At 38.7% G+C, this 18674-nt stretch overlaps 1 protein-coding gene across 4 annotated transcripts in view; it reads right to left on the reverse strand.

Annotated features, from left to right (window-relative positions):
• The window catches only part of CNTN4 (contactin 4), a gene marked incomplete at both ends in the record, with an annotated part of 500776 nt that overhangs the window by 172369 nt on the left and 309733 nt on the right, over positions 1-18674 (reverse strand). For all 4 annotated transcript variants that reach the window (XM_079712380.1, XM_079712378.1, XM_079712379.1 and 1 more), the window contains 2 exons: positions 3682-3866; positions 7113-7215. In XM_079712380.1, coding sequence (XP_079568506.1) covers positions 3682-3866; positions 7113-7215 — 288 coding nt within the window. The remainder of the gene's footprint in view (positions 1-3681; positions 3867-7112; positions 7216-18674) is intronic.

Genomic DNA, 18674 nt, shown 5'->3' on the forward strand with positions numbered 1-18674 from the left:
GTAACATTTTCTCTTTGGGAATCAATTTCCTTATCTATAAAATGGCTAAGTGTAGGAATGACTTGGGAGTGTCTTACTCATTCTAACTCCAAAATATATGTCAAGCCTCCATTTATTTTCCTTCTTTGAGTCCTAGCCACCAACCTCTCTCACCTGGTTGGCTTCTTGACCAGTTGTCCTGCTTTTACTCTTGGTTCCCTATAATCTAATCACCACAGAACAACCGGAGTGGTCTTTTAAAAGCATGAATGTGATTGAGTCATTCCCCTGCTTAAAATCCTCCACTGGTTTCCCGTTATGATCAGAATAAATCCCAAACTCTGTGGCTGGCTTACAAGATACTGCATCATCTGTCACCCTCCTATGTTTCCAAACCTTTTGCCCTTTCTCACTATGACTAAGTTACACTAGCTTCCTTGATACATCTCACAATGCAGTGTTAATTGCAATGTTAAGTAGTTTCCTGTCTCAGGGCCTTTGTACTTCCTTACCTTCTGCCTGGAATGTACCACTCCTTGAAAGCCTGGCTCTTTTGCGTCCTTTAGGTTTCAGCTCCAAAGTCAAATCTCAGACAAGTCTTCCCTGACTACCTTACCTTATGAAGCCTTTCTTCTGCTCCTAGTTATTTGCTATCATATCATACTACTCATTTTCTTCACAACTCTTACCACACTATGAAATTTTCTAGTTCGTTTATTTGCTTAATAGTAAATTGCCCATCAGTTTCTAGTAAAAGACAAGCTCTTTGAAGGCAGGGATTTGTCTTACAACCCTAAGTGCCCAAAACATTGCCTGCCATATGGTAGGCAATAAAAATTTCTTTTGAACAAATTAATAATATATTAAAGCCATTTTAGAAAATGTCAACCTTTAAGTAACAAAGATCTGTAGTATTTTAACCCTGAATATATAACAGATCTATTTTTAGGAAGTTTTTTATGCTGAAAAATATCTGAAAGAGCAGATTAAAATTAGACCACACAGACAAGTATAGGTCATGGCAAAATAAATTGGGAAAATGGAGATGGGTAAAAATATTTTATGTCTGAACTAGTTTCAGTTCTTCCCATATCCCAACCACGAGTAGCACATGCTAACCTAAAGACACAGCCACAGTGGAAACACACCAACCAGGAACAGGGGCTTCTATCATCCTGACACAGGGAACATAGGAGCAATGGAACCATGCCCAGCAGGTCTTTGGAGGAAGGTAAAAGGGTTTTAGGGCAGGATCAGAAAAATTGCCATTTTGTCAGGCCAGAACAGAAGTGAGCACACCTGTCCGTGGCTGTTAAGTGAAGAGTTGATGAATGGGATGCAGCAACTTGGAACCAAAAAGGAGAAGCAGGTTTCTAAGCTGAAACCCATGGTTTATAATCCCTGAGCACAGCACATCTTAATGTTGTAAGAAATTTTCTTGTTAACAAAGACAGAACGTTCATGGATAAGTGACTGGGGCTACTTTCTCCCCTTCTGTGAAATATATGGTGACTTTAATGATAATAACTCATTTAACTTGGAGATCTAGGCAGCTGGATATCAGAAACACAGCATTGGGCAAACCCACTACAGACCAGAAAAAATATTTAAAAAGAAAGAAAAAAAAATGACAGCCAAGCACTTTTGTATAATTAAGCTCTCTTGTGACAATGAAAACAATTTGGTAATTTCTGTGTCAACTAGGATAAACAAAAGAATAAACATAGATGCAAAAGCCCAGCACCATGAAAGTCAACTTATTAGACAAGCTTCTAACACCAAGGGTGGTTGACAACTGAGGAAAAAGCTGAGTTATCTTCAGAAAGTAGGCAAATTTCATTCTGCTTTCTTCTCCATGCATGGATGCAGACAACTTCATTTAAAAGGGAAACACTGTTAGGACCTGATTTTCATCTCCAGGCAGGATCCCTGAAAAAACCTTTCACTATACAAGGCTGGAGGCCAGTGACAAGGTTGATTCTCCAGAACAGTAACAGTGGACTCTTCTATTTCTGGTGCAGGAAATCTTTGACCTACTAGAAAGCACTATGTCAACTCCTGGTAACAGACTATTTCACGCCTTTTTAACATAGTGAAACAGATATTTCACTTCAAAGAAAATCATGAAAGTGAAAAATGACTCAATCACTTATTCGAGCAACACAAGTAACACTTAGGAACCACCGCCACTGGATGGAAATATCTATCCAACTAATTAAAAAAAAAATTGGTCATTTACCTAAATATTTTCAGGTTGTTCCTACCTGATACAGGAGAAATAATTATTACACTGGAGAGAAAAATGTACCCTAAACACTTAAAAAAGACAGCAAGTGCATCTCACTGAACAAATCTGTAACCTTCAGTCTTATGTTTTTCCAGCCAATGAACTGTGATGTCTTTTGCTTTTCAACCAATCAAATAAGGTATCAACCATGAGAGTTTATGAAAGAGCAAAGATCAAGCATCACGTCTGTCATCTGGCATGAGTAGAGTTGGTCCTTTATTGTTGAAGGAAGATGGGTGATTAAAAAAGAGTGCATATTTATTCAAACAACTGGTGCTGAAGTCATCACGTGAAGCACTTGGTAAAATCATGTGTGTTCTTCCACCAACTGGGCAATGTCAGAAGTATGAGTCCAAAATGCTGAGGGTCAATGGGGGAGGTTGCTGAAGGCTAGCTGATATTCAAAATCTCCGCCCATTTTCTAATCATGCTTCTAAAAAACCTTACATGATTACTGAACAAAATTCTTTCCCCATATCTTAAAACCAAAATGCTCTGGAAGAAGAATTGATGAAATAAATACACTTTCATGGTATTAGTTACTGCAAGAAAAAGGAAGGTTTAAAGCCTTTGCTACGACTTGGCCCTGCCTAAAGAACTGCTCTCATCCTTTTAATATACACTGTTGTTTATTTAAGCCATTCTTGAATACTTATCAATCTATAATATTTATTTTCAATATGCCAGACAGATGGGATTCAGGCATGTTCCAATTTGGGAGAACTCAATTTGCTTTCAAAATGCCTATCCAGTGAAATCCCTTTCTGGATTTCAAATCAATACTCTAACAGGGTTTCCAAGATAGGCTCAACTGATGACCACTTGCTAGAGGTTTTACATTTATATTATGTTTGGATCAATGCCGATGATTCGATTGGAATAGGAGCAGCTGCGCAGAAAAAGTCTTTGGGGTGAGAGAGATTTGTCATGCTCTGCTCTGGTAAGAACTAAATTTGGACAATGTGCATTTTGAAATGTTCATAGCACCATATTAAATCACTACCAAATAGGAGCAATTACAAAGGATTAACACGAACTCCAAATCAAAATTCGAATGAAGAAAAGCAGAGAGCTTTAAAAAAAAAAAAAAAAAAAAAAACAGGAACAGGAATAGCAAAACGTTTCCTGTGTCAGTTTTGCAGCTTGATGGCAGGAGAGAAAATAGGTCCTCTGCAAGTGTGTTCACACTAATTTCTATGCCCCAAACGTATCAGCCTATATCTTCCATCCCTGCCCCCCATCCTCACTCTCCCCACCCAGAATCACCCAGGGCATGCTAATAAAGCAGCAAACCAAGGGTTTTACACGATCCTATTTCGAACAATCCTTCTGAAAAAACCTGAATGCAAACCTCCCAGCTTACAATGTTAATACCAGGAAGGTCAACAAATGATAAACTGGAATCACAGTCTTACCAAAGAAAGTCAGCTGTCCCCTTGCTATGTTTTTCCCTCTTGAATTTTCAGCCACACATTCGTACCAACCAGCATCCTCCTGCTGAAAATTGGGGATTTCAAGAATTCCATTTGACTTGTGTCTTCTGGCTTTCCTTGCTATCGGCTTTCCATCAGCTCTTCTCCAGATAATAGTTGGTACTGGACTGATAGCAAGAAAAAATGGGAGTGAATCAAGTTAGAGAGACTGTTTCTTTTATTTGAACCTAGGCTGCTTACAATCCCTTCCTTCTTACTTCTAAACATTATAAGCTTGCACTAGACAGTGTTCCCCAAATGTCATTTATTCACATATCACTATTAATGATTTTAGTGATATTCACATCTCCAGTATTATTATATACTTAGTGTTTTCCTTAAAATCAAATAACCCTTCTTAACCTTAAAATAAGTTAATCTATATTGTATGCAATATTACCAATGAAATAAAAACAGATTTTTATATGCTTCTTCTATTTTTTCTAGTGCATCTGTTTCTTTTAAAATCATAAATATGAAAATGAAAATGTCCATGCACAAATGGGGAGAATCAAACACGCCTTCCACTAAGGTGAGGTCCACGCCCCCCTCTCCTTGAAACTGGTGGGTTCTTTGGCTACCTGGATTACTGAAATAAGGCAGAAGTGATGTGTCAGTGTCAAGGCTCAGGGGATAAGAAACTGGCAGCTTCTACTTGCTGCCTCTTGGGACACTCTCTGTGGAACCTTTAGGAGTCCATTGTAGCAGTCCATTAGGAGGGTGGTTTCAGGAAACTCTACTTAAGTAGTGAGGTAAGGAAAGAAACAATCTGTGGGGTCTTTAAGTACTCTCAAGACATCTATCATCCTCCAGCCGAAACTGTTAGGATGCATCTTTTTTTTTTTTTTTTTTTTTTTTTACATCTTTATTGGAGTATAATTGCTCTACAATGGTGTGTTAGTTTCCGCTCTACAACAAAGTGAATCAGTTATACATATACATATGTTCCCATATCTCTTCCCTCTTGCATCTCCCTCCCTCCCACCCTCCCTATCCCACCCCTCTAGGTGGTCACAAAGCACCGAGCTGATCTCCCTGTGCTATGCAGCTGCTTCCCACTAGCTATCTAGTTTACGTTTGGTAGTGCATATATATTGCAAGGGCATCACTGAATCTGCAAATCAATGGTTTAGTGAGCTAACCACAGCTTTTAAGATTGCGGCTTCCTAGCAGGGGATACAATTGTTTACATATTTATTTTTTACAAAAACACACACAGACAAGTAATTACACTAAAGACTTGCTAATCTTCTCTGGAAAACCTGAGACGGTATTTAAAAAATTAGAGCCATCAACTCTACTATACTTGTTTTAGAGGAATTTAAGTTCATTAGGCAGACACTAACTCGAAAGGCAGAAAGGGCTCTATCAAAAGTACATTATGGGTGTCTTTACATGTGATGAGATAGACACTTAATACGTGCCTTTACAAATAACTGTACTTAGAGATAGTCTTTCTGCTCTTAAGCGGGCCATGATGATGTGTTTCCGCAGCTGGATGTGCATACCCAAACATTTCTGTGTAGATTGGAGGAGCCCAATTTGGGGCCTTTGTTTTCATTCTAGTGCCATTCAAGCAGCGTGAATAGTGTGTAATTCATACCCCCTTTGAAGTGGGAACAACGTAAATTTTGCTGTCTTCCTCCACAGAAGATTTTTCAAGGTGTCACCTTGCAGAGTTCACCAAACACATTTCTAGCCTATCCAGTTACCTTCTCTCATCTTTTCTTTGAATTAAGTTTCCTAATATATATATAAATATATATTTATATACAATAAAAAACAGGACCATCTTCTACTGTTTGGCAATCTGCTTTTAGTCTCTTAGTAATAAACCATGGGCATTTTCTAGGTTTCACATGTTGTTTTACAACTTGACTTTTAATGTTGGTACAGTGTTCAATCCTACAGCAAGGTCATAATTTATTTAACGGGGTAAGTTTTCAGGACATAGAAAATGATCACTGTATATTTCAGCACCAAAGTAAAGATACTACTGCAGCGTATACTACCATGACTTGAAAACAGGAAAACCAAAAGAATCCTTCCTTTAGAGCTAAAAATAAAATTGAAAAAAAAAGGAACAGCTTTCTTCCATGGTTGCTGTAAAACACAAAATCATGCTGACACAGGGGTTGAGCAAAAGTTAGTGTTGCTGCCTTAGCCAACATTTGGGTACAGGAAAAGGATGAGGAGTTAGCAGTGGGTTAGCCAGATAGGTGGGGTTGGGCATAGAGATTCACGTGCATCATTAAAGTACATAGATGACCAAAAAATTCTTATTTCAGATGACAGTTTTTATCACTGATGCCAAACCTTTCCTGCAGGGTTACTGGCAAAATCTTAACTGATCTGCTTTTCATCTCCCTTATGCCCTCTGACAGATACTGTAACGGAAAATCTAACTGGTTCCCAAGTAGGCTTATCTAAGAAGACTCCACAGATTGAATAATAAAATTGTGAATAATTTTCAGATGACTTTGTAAAATAAAGACTCTCTTAGAGAATATCAGGTCTTACCAATCTCTAGCCAAAGCAGAAGGAAATCGAAATCGAAAGTAGAAAGAAGATGCTATTGCTTACATGTGGAATCTAAAATATGACACAAATGAACTTATCTATGAAACAGAAACAGGCTCACAGACATAGAGAACGGTCTTGTGGTTGACAAGGGGGAGGGAGGTGGGGAGGGATGGATTGGGAGCTCGGGATTAGCAGATGCAAAGCAGTATATAGAGAATGGATAAACAATAAGCTCCTACTGCATAGCATAGGGAGCTATATCCGATATCCTGTAATAAACCATAATGGAAAAGAATATGAAAAAGAATATATATATATGTATAATTGACTCACTTTGCTGTATAGCAGAAATTAACACAATACTGTAAATCAACTATACTGCAATAAAATAAAATTTTCAGAACAGGAGAAAGAAGAGACGGGCAATTTAAAAGGAAATACAAGACAAGTTTGATGCATATTCCGTAAACTGGGACCCGAATGAAAGTCCACATTTTTCCAGTCAACTTCACAGTACCTCAAATGAAGGCCATTGTTTTCCTGTCATTCTGGGTTAGCCAACATGTACATCACAGGTCATTGTAATAGAACAAGGCACTTTTTCAGAACTGCCCATTCTCCTCTCCTTTGTGGCCATGTCCATCATGGCAGCCTAATCCCTCTCGTTCCATGACACATCCCCTCTCCATGATGAGAGGGCGAAATCAAAGATGCGCACACAGAATCACAGCGAGAGAGGCTTGGCTTGCTTTTCAGTTACTTCAGAAACCATCACGGCGAACAGTGCAAAGAAAATTCTACACTTGCCCAAGCTGGAGGGAGGACAAGGGAGAAGAGAAACCAGAACTTACTTTCCTAACGCAAAGCATTCCAGCTTCACTGTTGTTCCTTTTGCAGTCGGGACCGTTTCTGGGAACTGCACTTCTATTTTTGGCTCATATTCACCCATCACCCCTGTGAATAAACAAAGGAGCTAAGTCTTGGAGATTCTTTTAAAACATACACAAGTGTTTTTCTGTTAACGTAGGATGCTCCTACACATCACTGTGTGTGCAATTAGTTCCTTCCTTTAAAACGGCTCCTATCTCTTAACAGCCGTGAATCATGGCTTCTCTCCCAATTACTGCTACAGAAAAATTTGTATCACAGCACCACACCATCTGCCTAGGAGTAAATTCTCCATGCATACCCCATTGCTTCTTGAAAATACTTTTTAAAAAAAAGTAGTCATGGAAGAAAAAGAGGAAGGGGTATAAAGTCCTAGTCACCAGGAATATATTAATTTTTTTTTTGGAAACGTACTGCAGAAAATTTAAAATACATTAAAATAATATGTTCATGCTTTATTGTGTCTATATAAAGACAATTTCTGAGTAATCATCACCACAAATTACTTTTCTTTCACTTTTGAAGGTCAATCTGAATTAGTCATAAATTGGTATATGCAAGGTAACACAAAATTCTTATATTTTTAATATATTCTGAAACAATGACAAAAGAACAATAGGAAGTAACCATTGAAAACAACCTTTAAGTTATACCCACCTTGCCAATGGCAGCAATGGCAGGCTTACTTTGAAGGTCATATTCTCCCACTTTCCCATATCCTGGAAAATTACTGTACAATTATAGCCAAGGCAGCACAGCCTAACAAATTAAGTCCACGCTTTATAACTAAATGCTTACGAATGATTTCTTATCAATACATTCTTGACACTGTCTACCACTACTCTAATTGTTTTAATACATTTATTTCTATTCAATTTCTAGTCATTTCCTGTGGTCTCTGATTCAACTGTGCCAATATAAAGTTTGAAATTATCTAGCTTACTAAAACATGATAGGATCCTCCATTTCATCTCTTCTTTAGGCTTCCCACAGTTAGAGGGAAAAGAGACTGAAGGATTCAGATGGAAAGGTTAAAAGTAAGGAACAGATGGGGACAGGTACAATGACTAAGAGAAACAGTTCCATTCATTTTGCAGAGGTGACCCTCTTTATCTGCAGCTTCACAGTTTGGGAAGCAGCAATGGGATTTCCTCAATGTGTAAAAAAGAAATCAACCCCAAGTGACAAATGATGCATTAGTCTAGCTAGGTTTGCTGTGACATATGTCATCAAAAGCACAAAGTTGAACATAGCTGTTCGTTTTTATCCTTTCGTAGACTGACAGGGGGGAATGGATTTGGAAGACACCTTTGAGTTAATTTGGTTCAGTATTCTTAATCTTGGCATTCATGGATGCATACTTTTCTGCAGAAAGGACCCATACCTAGCAACCCATACTAGAAAGGACCTTAACCCTCGCAAAATGAAAACCACAGTTCTAGTCTGTCCCTGCCTTTCACAAGCAAGTCTGTAATCTCGAAGGGGTTAAACTGTTTGTCTTTAGTCCCACAACAGACTAGTATTCAAGGTTGCAACTCTGGTCCCTGAGTCCTCATCTTAATTTTTTACTATGGCCTCTGGCCACTGCAGGAGTAACACTCCAAAACTAAATTCCAATACACGAAATCCATGCTTGACACGTTCAGATACAAAACCATTCCCCCCTTTCTGGTCAGTCTCTGAGTCCTCTTGCACTTATGTTTGGGTTTGCCTTCCCTTAAGCATGTGCCCTCACAGCAGGACCATAAAGAGACAGGGCTTGCTAACGCCCGCATTCGCACACTTCTGCTCAACTTGCTAACAAACAACCCATACAGCTGACTCACCATCCCATAAATATCAGTAGTATGACTCGGAGCTCAGGAACAACTTAACACCTCTGAGTGCTGTGTGTGTGGCTGTGTACCCCGAGAGTAGTGTTAATTAGAAAAACAACTGCCTTGAGAGAAAGAGGTCTTTGGTCCTCCCGGGAAATCAAGACAAACTACATTGCGGTGTATTGTGAGTGGAAGGGAGATGAAATGATACGGTTAAAATACGGAGGGTCAAGACTGTCTCAGCCATGATCAGGTTTCCCCCCTACCCCCTCGTTCTATCAACATTACATATAAACCTGGTTCCTGTAATCCAACTATGAAAGGATCATCAAGGATCAAAAATGTCTCACACATCCTTGTCCTGAGCAACCGAAATAGCACTGCTCAGTGTCCCAGGTCCCCTCAGCTATTATCTCCTCAACCTAAAATCCCACCTTTTATGGCCCCGACTCAAAATCCCCTCCTCCAGCCTGCTGTACCCCTTTCCTTAGTACGCCCTACACTCTGTAGCCCACAGCAGTCTTTAAATGACCAGAAAGTATCAAATCTCTTTTGCTTCAGTTCTCACTGTTTCCCATGACTTACTGTAAAAAACATGTAATGATTTTGTAAACTGACTGAGTCGTGCAACCATCAGCATAACCCAGTTTTAGAACATTTTCATCACCCCAGAAAGACCCCTCATGCCTGTTGACAGTTAATTCCAGAACCAATCCCAGCCCCCGGCAACCACTAACCTGCTTTCTATGTCTATAGATTTGCCTCTTCTGGACATTACATATAAATGAAATCATACAGTGTGTGGTCTTTTGCATTCGGCTTCTTTCTTTCTTTCTTTCTTTCTTTCTTTCTTTCTTTCTTTCTTTCTTTCTTTCTTATTTTTACTGCCCTAGATGCCAGGAATACAACTGGGAATGTAAGGGAGGAAAAACTTTTTCCCTACCTTTCTAAAATTCTTTTGGCTTATTTATTAATTAAGACATTAACAGGAGAAAAAAACAAATTTAATTTTGTACATATGGGAGCCTCACACAGGCATGAGAGGGTCAAAGACAGGGAGGCAGTTAAAGCTTATAGGCCATCCTGAGCTAAGGAGGAGGGGGTAGGGATATGGGTCTTCAAAGGGAAGGAAGACAACTCACAGAAATACGGGAAAAGCAAATGTTTGGTAAACAAAGTCTGTTATGCCATGCAGAGACAATAGGATAGAGTTAGGAATTTGAATACACAGGTCCACTGAGCTCTCCCGAGTCTACCACACCTAGGCCATACTCTTTGTAGTTATCTCTGGTAATAGCTCTCTTTCTGGACCAGCCCCTCTATCTAAATCCTTCTTTTTTTTGTTTTTTAATTTAATTTACTTATTTTTTATACAGCAGGTTCTAGTTTATTAGTTATCTATTTTTATACATATTAGCATATATATGTCAATCCCAATCTCCCAGTTCATCCCACCATCACCACTCCCGCTGCTTTCCCCCCCTTGGTGTCCATACATTTGTTCTCTACATCTGTGTCTCTATTTCTGCCTTGCAAACTGGTTCACCTGTACAATTTTTCTAGATTCCACATACATGCGTTAATATACGATATTTGTTTTTCTCTGACTTCCTTCACTCTATATAAGTCTCTAGGCCCATCCACGCCTCTACAAATGACCCAATTTTGTTTCTTTTTATGGCTGAGTAATATTCCATTGTATATATGTACTGCATCTTCTGTCGGTGGGCATTTAGGTTGCTTCCATGACCTGGCTATTGTAAACAGTGCTGCAATGAACACTGGGGTGCATGTATCTTTTTGAATTATGGTTTTCTCTGGGTATATGCCCAGGAGTGGGATTGCTGGGTCATAGCCATATTCTTCTTAACTGCCATCTTGTCTTGCCTACCAGTTGGCTCCTCACTGAACAATTTTTTTTTTTTTTTTTTTTTGGCGGTATGCGGGCCTCTCACTGTTGTAGCCTCTCCTGTTGCGGAGCACAGGCTCCGGACGCGCAGGCTCAGTGGCCATGGCTCACGGGCCCAGCCGCTCCGCGGCATGTGGGATCCTCCCGGACCAGGGCATGAACCCATGTCCCCTGCATCAGCAGGCGGACTCTCAACCGCTGCGCCACCAGGGAAGCCCTGAACAATTTTTTAAAGAACATCTCTTTCAAAGATTTCAACCTTCTGAAATATTTTGTTTATTTGTGACTTCTGTCTTCATCACAATGTATACTTCTCATGTTTAGTTCTTGTGTTTAGTTCTGTCTTCCATCCAGATTGTAAACCCCATGATGTCAAGTAATATGTCCATCTTTTTCATCCTTGCTTTTATCTTTGTCTCTGCACTTAATAGGTGCTCAGTAAAAAACTGCCATGAAACATTTTACAAATAAACTTCTGGATGCTCTCGAATAACATTGCTGTTTTCTATCATCTTTATAGCTATTTATACATTTGTCATCTCTTCTGTTGTACTTTTACTTCTTTGAGGAATGGAAGTACTTCTGATTTTTTTCTGTTCCTCACAAATCTTAGCTCAGTACAAGGCATATGGAAAAAACTGTGATATGTAGGAATTTGTGAAAGGGAGAAAAAGATGTAGAAATGTGGCTCTTTATACTGGGACACATAATAGCCATTAAGTCAAACATGGAAGTCTTCCCAGGCATGGAGGTTGTTTTTAAGTATTATCATGGCTCTTGTCCAAGTTCACTAACTTCAGATCACGTTTCTCTAAAATGAGCTGTGTAGGTTGTTTATGTGGTCACGTGGAGTGATTTCTGGGTGGACACACAGTGGTCTATATTTATGGCTATAGGAACCAAGTAATAGAGTTATCAGTAATGGTGAAGATTAAATGGTATTTATGGCAGTAGTTATAGGACATAAAGATAGGGATCAGAGGTGAAATGGCATGCATTTCACTGCTCTTTAAAGAGTTTTTATTGTATGTAAAGACTGTCCTAGTATTTAAGTCATAAAAAAATGAAGGAAGACATTTTCTTCAATTACATTATGAACATTTTTTGGAACACCTGTGAAGCGTTCCATTTAATTTGATTACATCTGGCACAGGCTAATTTTTATTTGACTATTTCTTTCATTTCAACTATTTTGGCCTTTTTCTACATTAAATTTAAAAAGCTGTTGCCTTTTTTTATTTTTTAAGAAACAAAAGGCCCCTTAAAAGAGGAGCACATTTTTCAAGTCATTCCTCTGACCACCTGTACACTTTTGAAATTAATTGGTCTATAGCTGCTCTGGTGATTTACATAATAATTAGGCAAAAAGGGTGAGGCCATTGATGGAATTGCTCCAGAATCCTTTTTCCATCTTCAAACTATTTAGGAAGTTGGGAAGATATAAAGGCCTAGGTATGTCTACACAACCAAGGTACAGCTGAAGTAAAAGTGCATACAATATTGTCAGGATCAACCAGGATTTATAATCTCAGCAATATTTCCTTTCTCCTGACTGAAATATATACATTGCCTATAGAGAAAACTCTTGCTTTCAATTCTAAATAGAGATACCTATATCTATAATTTTAAACATAAGGTGAAAAAAGTCTTAATTCATTAAAATGCATTGTCAATATTTTCTATTCATTGGAATGAGAGCGCCGGCTGCTATAACAGTAGTGAAAGTTATATCACTTAAAATTTCATACATCAAAGTCTTCAGGAGTCAGGGGCTTAGGTGTATTTACATTCCAATGAATTCAATAAATATTGATTTAACACCACCTATAGCAATGGGGTTACGATGTGCATACCACAGACCTGATCATTATCTTCACGACATTTGTAGTTAACCTTTTCCAGTGCCTTGCGTAGTGATGTGGCATATGCAGGGAACAATTAATTGTTTATGGAATAACTGAGTTTATTTCCTAAAGAAGATATGCTACAAATTTCTAGGTGTTTTTTCCAAAACCAGTGTTCCTAAACTTTAAATCACCTGGAGGGCTTGAGTTTCAATTAGTATGTTGAGATGGAGCCTGAGAATGTGCATTCTCACAAGTTCCCAGGTGACGCTGATGTTTCTGGTCCAGGGAATGTACTTTAAGAACTTCTGTAGCAACCACGAGGTATTGAGCCAAAGCAAGAAGTTGCACTGAAGAGTAACACACACCATGGGCTAGTCACTGGGAGATGACTAGTAATGCAGAGTCACACCAGTCACAATGCCAATCAAGAGCCTGGATCCTGCAGACGACCTTGTGGCAATGATTATCTCCCTTTCAAAGCCTGAAAAATTATTAAGGCTGATGCTGATGTCTGTAAGAACTAGAATGTGACAGAATAACTGCCAAATTATAGCATATAAAAGAGAAATCAGCCACACACCACTCTTGTTTAACTACAACTTGCAGACAGCTGTCTTGGCAGAAGGAGGCCAGTTTGCAGAATTTTGTGCCGTAAGATTTTGCCAACACCTGCCTTAGCTGGAATCTGCAGTTGTAAATTAAACCACAGAAGGGACTTTTACCAACTTCTACAGAGTGGGATTTTCTACTGAAGAAAAACTGCAAAAACTGTCCTATGAAAAGTTCCCACATGGCCTTTCTTGAGGAATGAATCATATGATATATATTCCATTTATCTAAAAATATTTGGAAATATCTGATTAGTCATACACATTTCTTTGGCTGAGTTCACTATTTTACTCTTTTAAGAAAAGCTTGTTTTGCCCTGGGTTGAAGGAGACATTGTACGATCTAGGGGACTGTCCATGGAATCTCCACCACTACCCAGCCCCTAATCAGTGAATTCCCGTTCGAGGCAATAATTGTGCAAATAAGAACTTCCCCAGTGCTGGAAAAGAGGAATAAGACACCTGCGGGTGTATCTCACTTACACTTGGGGTTTTAATGTGACTTCAGAAGCCTGTGGGAGGTGAAAACAAACCCCATTATTTGACCTCAATCAAGCCTACATCTCTTTCCTTCCTTCTCAATAGTTAAAGTGCAGAGATAACCTGAACTATTCCAGAAAGGTGTCTCCTATGAAGGTAGAGTAACTATTTATCCTTGCTTGCCTGGGACAGTCCTGGTTTACAACAAGTCCTGAAGTAATTTGCTAATAGTTTCCAGTTTGGGCAATTATTTATAAAGCCACCATCTTTTAGGTGAAAGAAAGCCGACTTTTGTCTTTTTTTGACGAAGTACTTTTATATTGATCCTACTAAAAAGTTCTTCATATTGTGAGCTAAACAACTCTCTCTCCCTCTAATTTTTTATGTCTTTCTTATGTATGTATGTATGTATTTATTTATTTTTGGCTGCATCGGGTCTTAGTTGCAGCACACGGGATCTTTGTTGAGGCATGCGGGATCTTTCGTTGCTGCATGCGGGCTCCTGTCTCGTTGTGGCGTGAGGGTTTTCTCTTCTCTAGTTGTGGCGCATAGGCTCCAGGGCACGCAGGCTCTGTAGCTATCACGTGCGGGTTCCAAAGCACATGGGCTCTGTAGTTTGTGGCGTGCAGGCTCTCTAGTTGAGGCGCATGAGCTCAGTAGTTGTGGCATGGGCTTAGTTGCCCCGTGGCATGTGGGATCTTAGTTCCCTGACCAGGGATTGAACCCGCATCACCTGCATTGGAAGGTGGATTCTTTACCACTGGACCACCAGGTAAGTCCCTCTCCCCCTAATTTGTACATGGTGGTCCTAGTTCAAGTCTTTGGAGCCACAAAGAACAAGTCTTGATGGACAGTCTTAAAATATTTAAAGATATTATCCTGTTGTCAGAGATTGGCAAAGTTATTTTTTGCATAGACACAGATAGCAAGGATTTTATTTAGGTTTTGTGAGTCATGCAGTCTCTGATTCAACTCTGCCATTGTAGCTGGAAAGCATCCAGAGACAATATGTAAACAAATAAGCATGGCTACTTTCCAATAAAATTTTATTTACAAAAACAGTGGTGGGTTATATGTGGCTCATAAACTAAGGGCTGGCTAAGTCCTGGCTTAGAAGAAATGGGGAAGACAGCAAAGTTTGAGAGAGTCAACAGCATCAACAAACTATAGAACTAACAAGATTTCAGCAAGCTTGCCAAATGCTGAATCACTTACAATTAAAATAGAGAATGTAATTAAAAATAAGATACCATTTACAATAGCAATAAAAATTACAGAGAATCTAGGAGTTAGCTAAGAATACTCAACATTTTTATGGAAAAAAGTGTTAAACTTTATTTACAAAAGCAGGCCACGGGCCAGACTGGCCTACAGGAGGAAATTTGCCAGCTCCTGGTTTAAACAAACACTGTATCCACTGCCTGGAATTCTTATCCTTCCTGTTAGATTGGCCAACTCTTTACGGAAGCTTGAGCTGATTCCCAAGACCAGGCCAGACTTCCTTACACACAAACTTTGATTGTCTGCATAATCTCACTGCACCTTCACTGCTCCTTGGTAGCTCTTACCACAATTGAAGCTTAAATAATCCTGCTTTAATTCTCCATCCTCCCCAGTCTGGCTCCACTCCTGCCTTAGGTTGTAATTAGGCTCCTAAGCTAGACTATTATCTATGAGGACATAGAAGAATTTTGTATCCCTAGTGACAAGTATACAACAAGCACTCAATGAACATTTCTTGATTAAAGGCATGATCAAATGAATGACCAAGTCATCTGTATTCTAGGCTGGACACCTCTCCTGTCCTCTTTCATTTCAAATCCCTCCATCTGTAAATGTGTTTCCTAGAACCCAATTCAATAATTCCAATAAGGATGAAACTTTAGACCTTTTATTAATTTGGAGTTCTCTAAAACTGCAGGCTCCCAGGGGCTCTGATCACATCTTTTTATTTTACAGTGTACTATACACAACAGGTACCTCATAGATGCTTCCTAACTGAATAGTGAAATGACCATCTAAGATCTTTTGGCTCCCACGGACCTGAAATGAATCTGACTATGCTAGAGGTCTAAAGCTGACTGACAAGTTCCTAAGCTTGTCAAGGTTTCAAAATATCCAGATCATTGAGACACTATTAAATCAGATTAGCAATGCCAGTTTAGCAAAATATCTCACATCCTTTAGTCATTCAGATGTTCTTCTCATAAAACAAGTTTTATGCCCACAGATCCTCAAATGTGATGTTGTCAGAGAATTAAATGAAAGACATGATCGCTGTGACGAAGCCACACGAAAGTTGCAATCAGAAGTGAGAGTAAAATAAAGCAACGTGTTTTGGGACAAACTCTAGGTCTTAGGTAATATAAAATTACATGCAAGTCAAGGGCACATCTCTTTGCCTGTTGCCAGGCAGAAGTTTCATTCTTGCCAGTCTAAAGGCTATATCATCAAAAAAAGGTTGTAGATCAAGTTTATAATCAAAAAGAGATCCTCTTAATGCCTAGGTTTTTAATCTGATGGCTAAGTTAATTAAATGGCCTACAATTGAAGCTGATCTATTCAAGAAGACCCATTGCGGTTGTTAATGCTCACTTGAGGATCTAACCCAATTTGGGGCAATATTAGGAAAGTTTACTATGAACAGATGGTAGTGTCATAATGAAGACTACATTACACTCCATCGATAATCCAGAATACTCTAAAATATTCTAGTTTTCTCTTTTCGATTTTTTTAGTCTTTGGTCTTAAATTTGGAACATTGAAGGGAATGTAGTCTTCTGAGCCACTAGGAAATCCAATAGCCACAGAGGTGAAGGTTCACAAAATGACCCGTGATAGCCTGAAAGAGTGAATGCACCTAGTTTTGCATTCAACTAGGATTGGTTGTTAGCCCTAAGAAGAAATCTGATCCAATGAACAGCATCTGTGTGGTGAGTTGTATTTGATATTATGTGGCCTGTGCAAATGCTGAGACTGGAGTAAAGTAAGGTAGAGAGTTGTGACTGGCATCTCAGAAAACAACTAGAAGGACCCTTAGATATAACTTATTATAACTCACTCATTTTTATAGTTAAGAAAACTGAGGACCAAGGAAATGGCATGATTTGTCTCATATGAGTTAGTGGTAGATCTGGGACTACACTTCAGAATCCTATAACTTTTTTTTTCTTCTTGACTTTTAGTGCTACCTTTCTTTTACTGCATCCTAGGTGGCGCCACAGCAGACAAGACAAAGCTGGTTGGCACCGATGATGGACACTCTCAATCCTATGTTCAGCACATCTGTTTCTGTCCCATCTTAGACTGCTCTGAAACTCTAGGCTGCTAGAGTTATCAGTTGGTCTCTTGTCCAGTAGGTTAAAATTTGATTTATGTTGAGAAGATTAAATGCTTCAATGCTGACCTTGTTCAACGTTTTCATGGCTAAATAAAATTAGGCTTGGGGAAATGGGTCAGGATTTAGAAAAATATGGTCAGTTATTTTGTTATATTGAAAATACAAATTTTTAATAATTTAAATTTACAATGAAGTATAATAAACATTCAGAAAAGTGTTTTACATTTTAACTTCCAAAGACAATATATATAGTGTATATAAATACATGTATATTTATACACACACATCCTACATATATATGCTTATCAATGTATAAAAATATGGGGATGGAGGAAGGAAAGAGAGACAGAGAGAGAGAGAATGTGAATTCTAAGATAGGATAAATCCTTTGTTTCCTGTTCCCTAGTAGCTCTTCTATTGAGAGTTCTAATTAGTGGTAATATTCAAAAATATTTAACAACCAATGTGCAAAGCAAAGAACCATCAGACACACACTGGCTGTAAATTGCTCAACATTTGTCTTGGTTCTAATAAGCAAAATAAGGAACTGCCCAACCAATCCCCAGCCAGGCTCAAGGAAAACACAGAAAAAAGGCAAAGGCCATACAGTAACTTTTCATGCTCAGTTATGTACCTGTTTATGTAAAGTACATAAACAACCTCACAGACCTGATCTCATTTTCCCAAGACTGTCCTAATTTTTGCTAATTTTTAAAATCTTTAGCCATTTTAGAGCAAGTCCGGGGTAATAACTAAAGACAGAAAACGTAGCCATTATGATTATCATCTAAATCTATGATTTCTCTCATGGTTATGCTCCTTGGGTGGTCCATTACCTTTGTTTATGGAAATATAGGTACAATTCTTCGCAATTTGTGAAGAAAGCACACAATGGAGCAACCTCATCATCAATAACCAGCAACTGGGTTAATATTCATCCTTGGACTACTTTAGTATCTGTGGTAAAAATAATTATGATATATTTTTCTCAATTAAATCTTTTTCTTTCACGGTACCAATGCAACTGGTACACTTTCCCACATAATGAGTTTTATTATCATTTCAAAGCAGATTTGAAAATACCCAGATAAGGGAATTCGCTGGTGGTCCAGTGGTTAGGACTCCGCACTTCCACTGCAGTGGGCGCGGGTTCGATCCCTGGTTGGGGAACTAAGATCCCGCATGCCGTGCAGTGTGGAAAAAAACCTAGATAAATAAATATTAACTCTAATGTAAAATTCTCTCACATTTGTCCAGCTCTCAGTTTTATAGTACTTCCTCGTGATGAACACTACAAATAACATACAGGTTTCAGGAGAATTCCCAAAATAAAATTTGCAAAATCATAATGTAAATATGTAAATCCAGAGGCCAAAAAATCTTTTCTGAACCTCAGTTAAATAGCATGGTAACTGGAGACTAAGAATTTGATCCCACTGCTGTCCTGACTTACTTCTCTGGTCCTTAGTTCCCTTCTTTCTCGAAGAATAAAGGTGTAAAATTGGGTGATCTCTAAGTGCCTTC

The sequence above is a fragment of the Hyperoodon ampullatus genome (assembly GCF_949752795.1).
Source record: "Hyperoodon ampullatus genome assembly, chromosome: 10".
Taxonomy (NCBI): Eukaryota; Metazoa; Chordata; class Mammalia; order Artiodactyla; family Ziphiidae; genus Hyperoodon; species Hyperoodon ampullatus.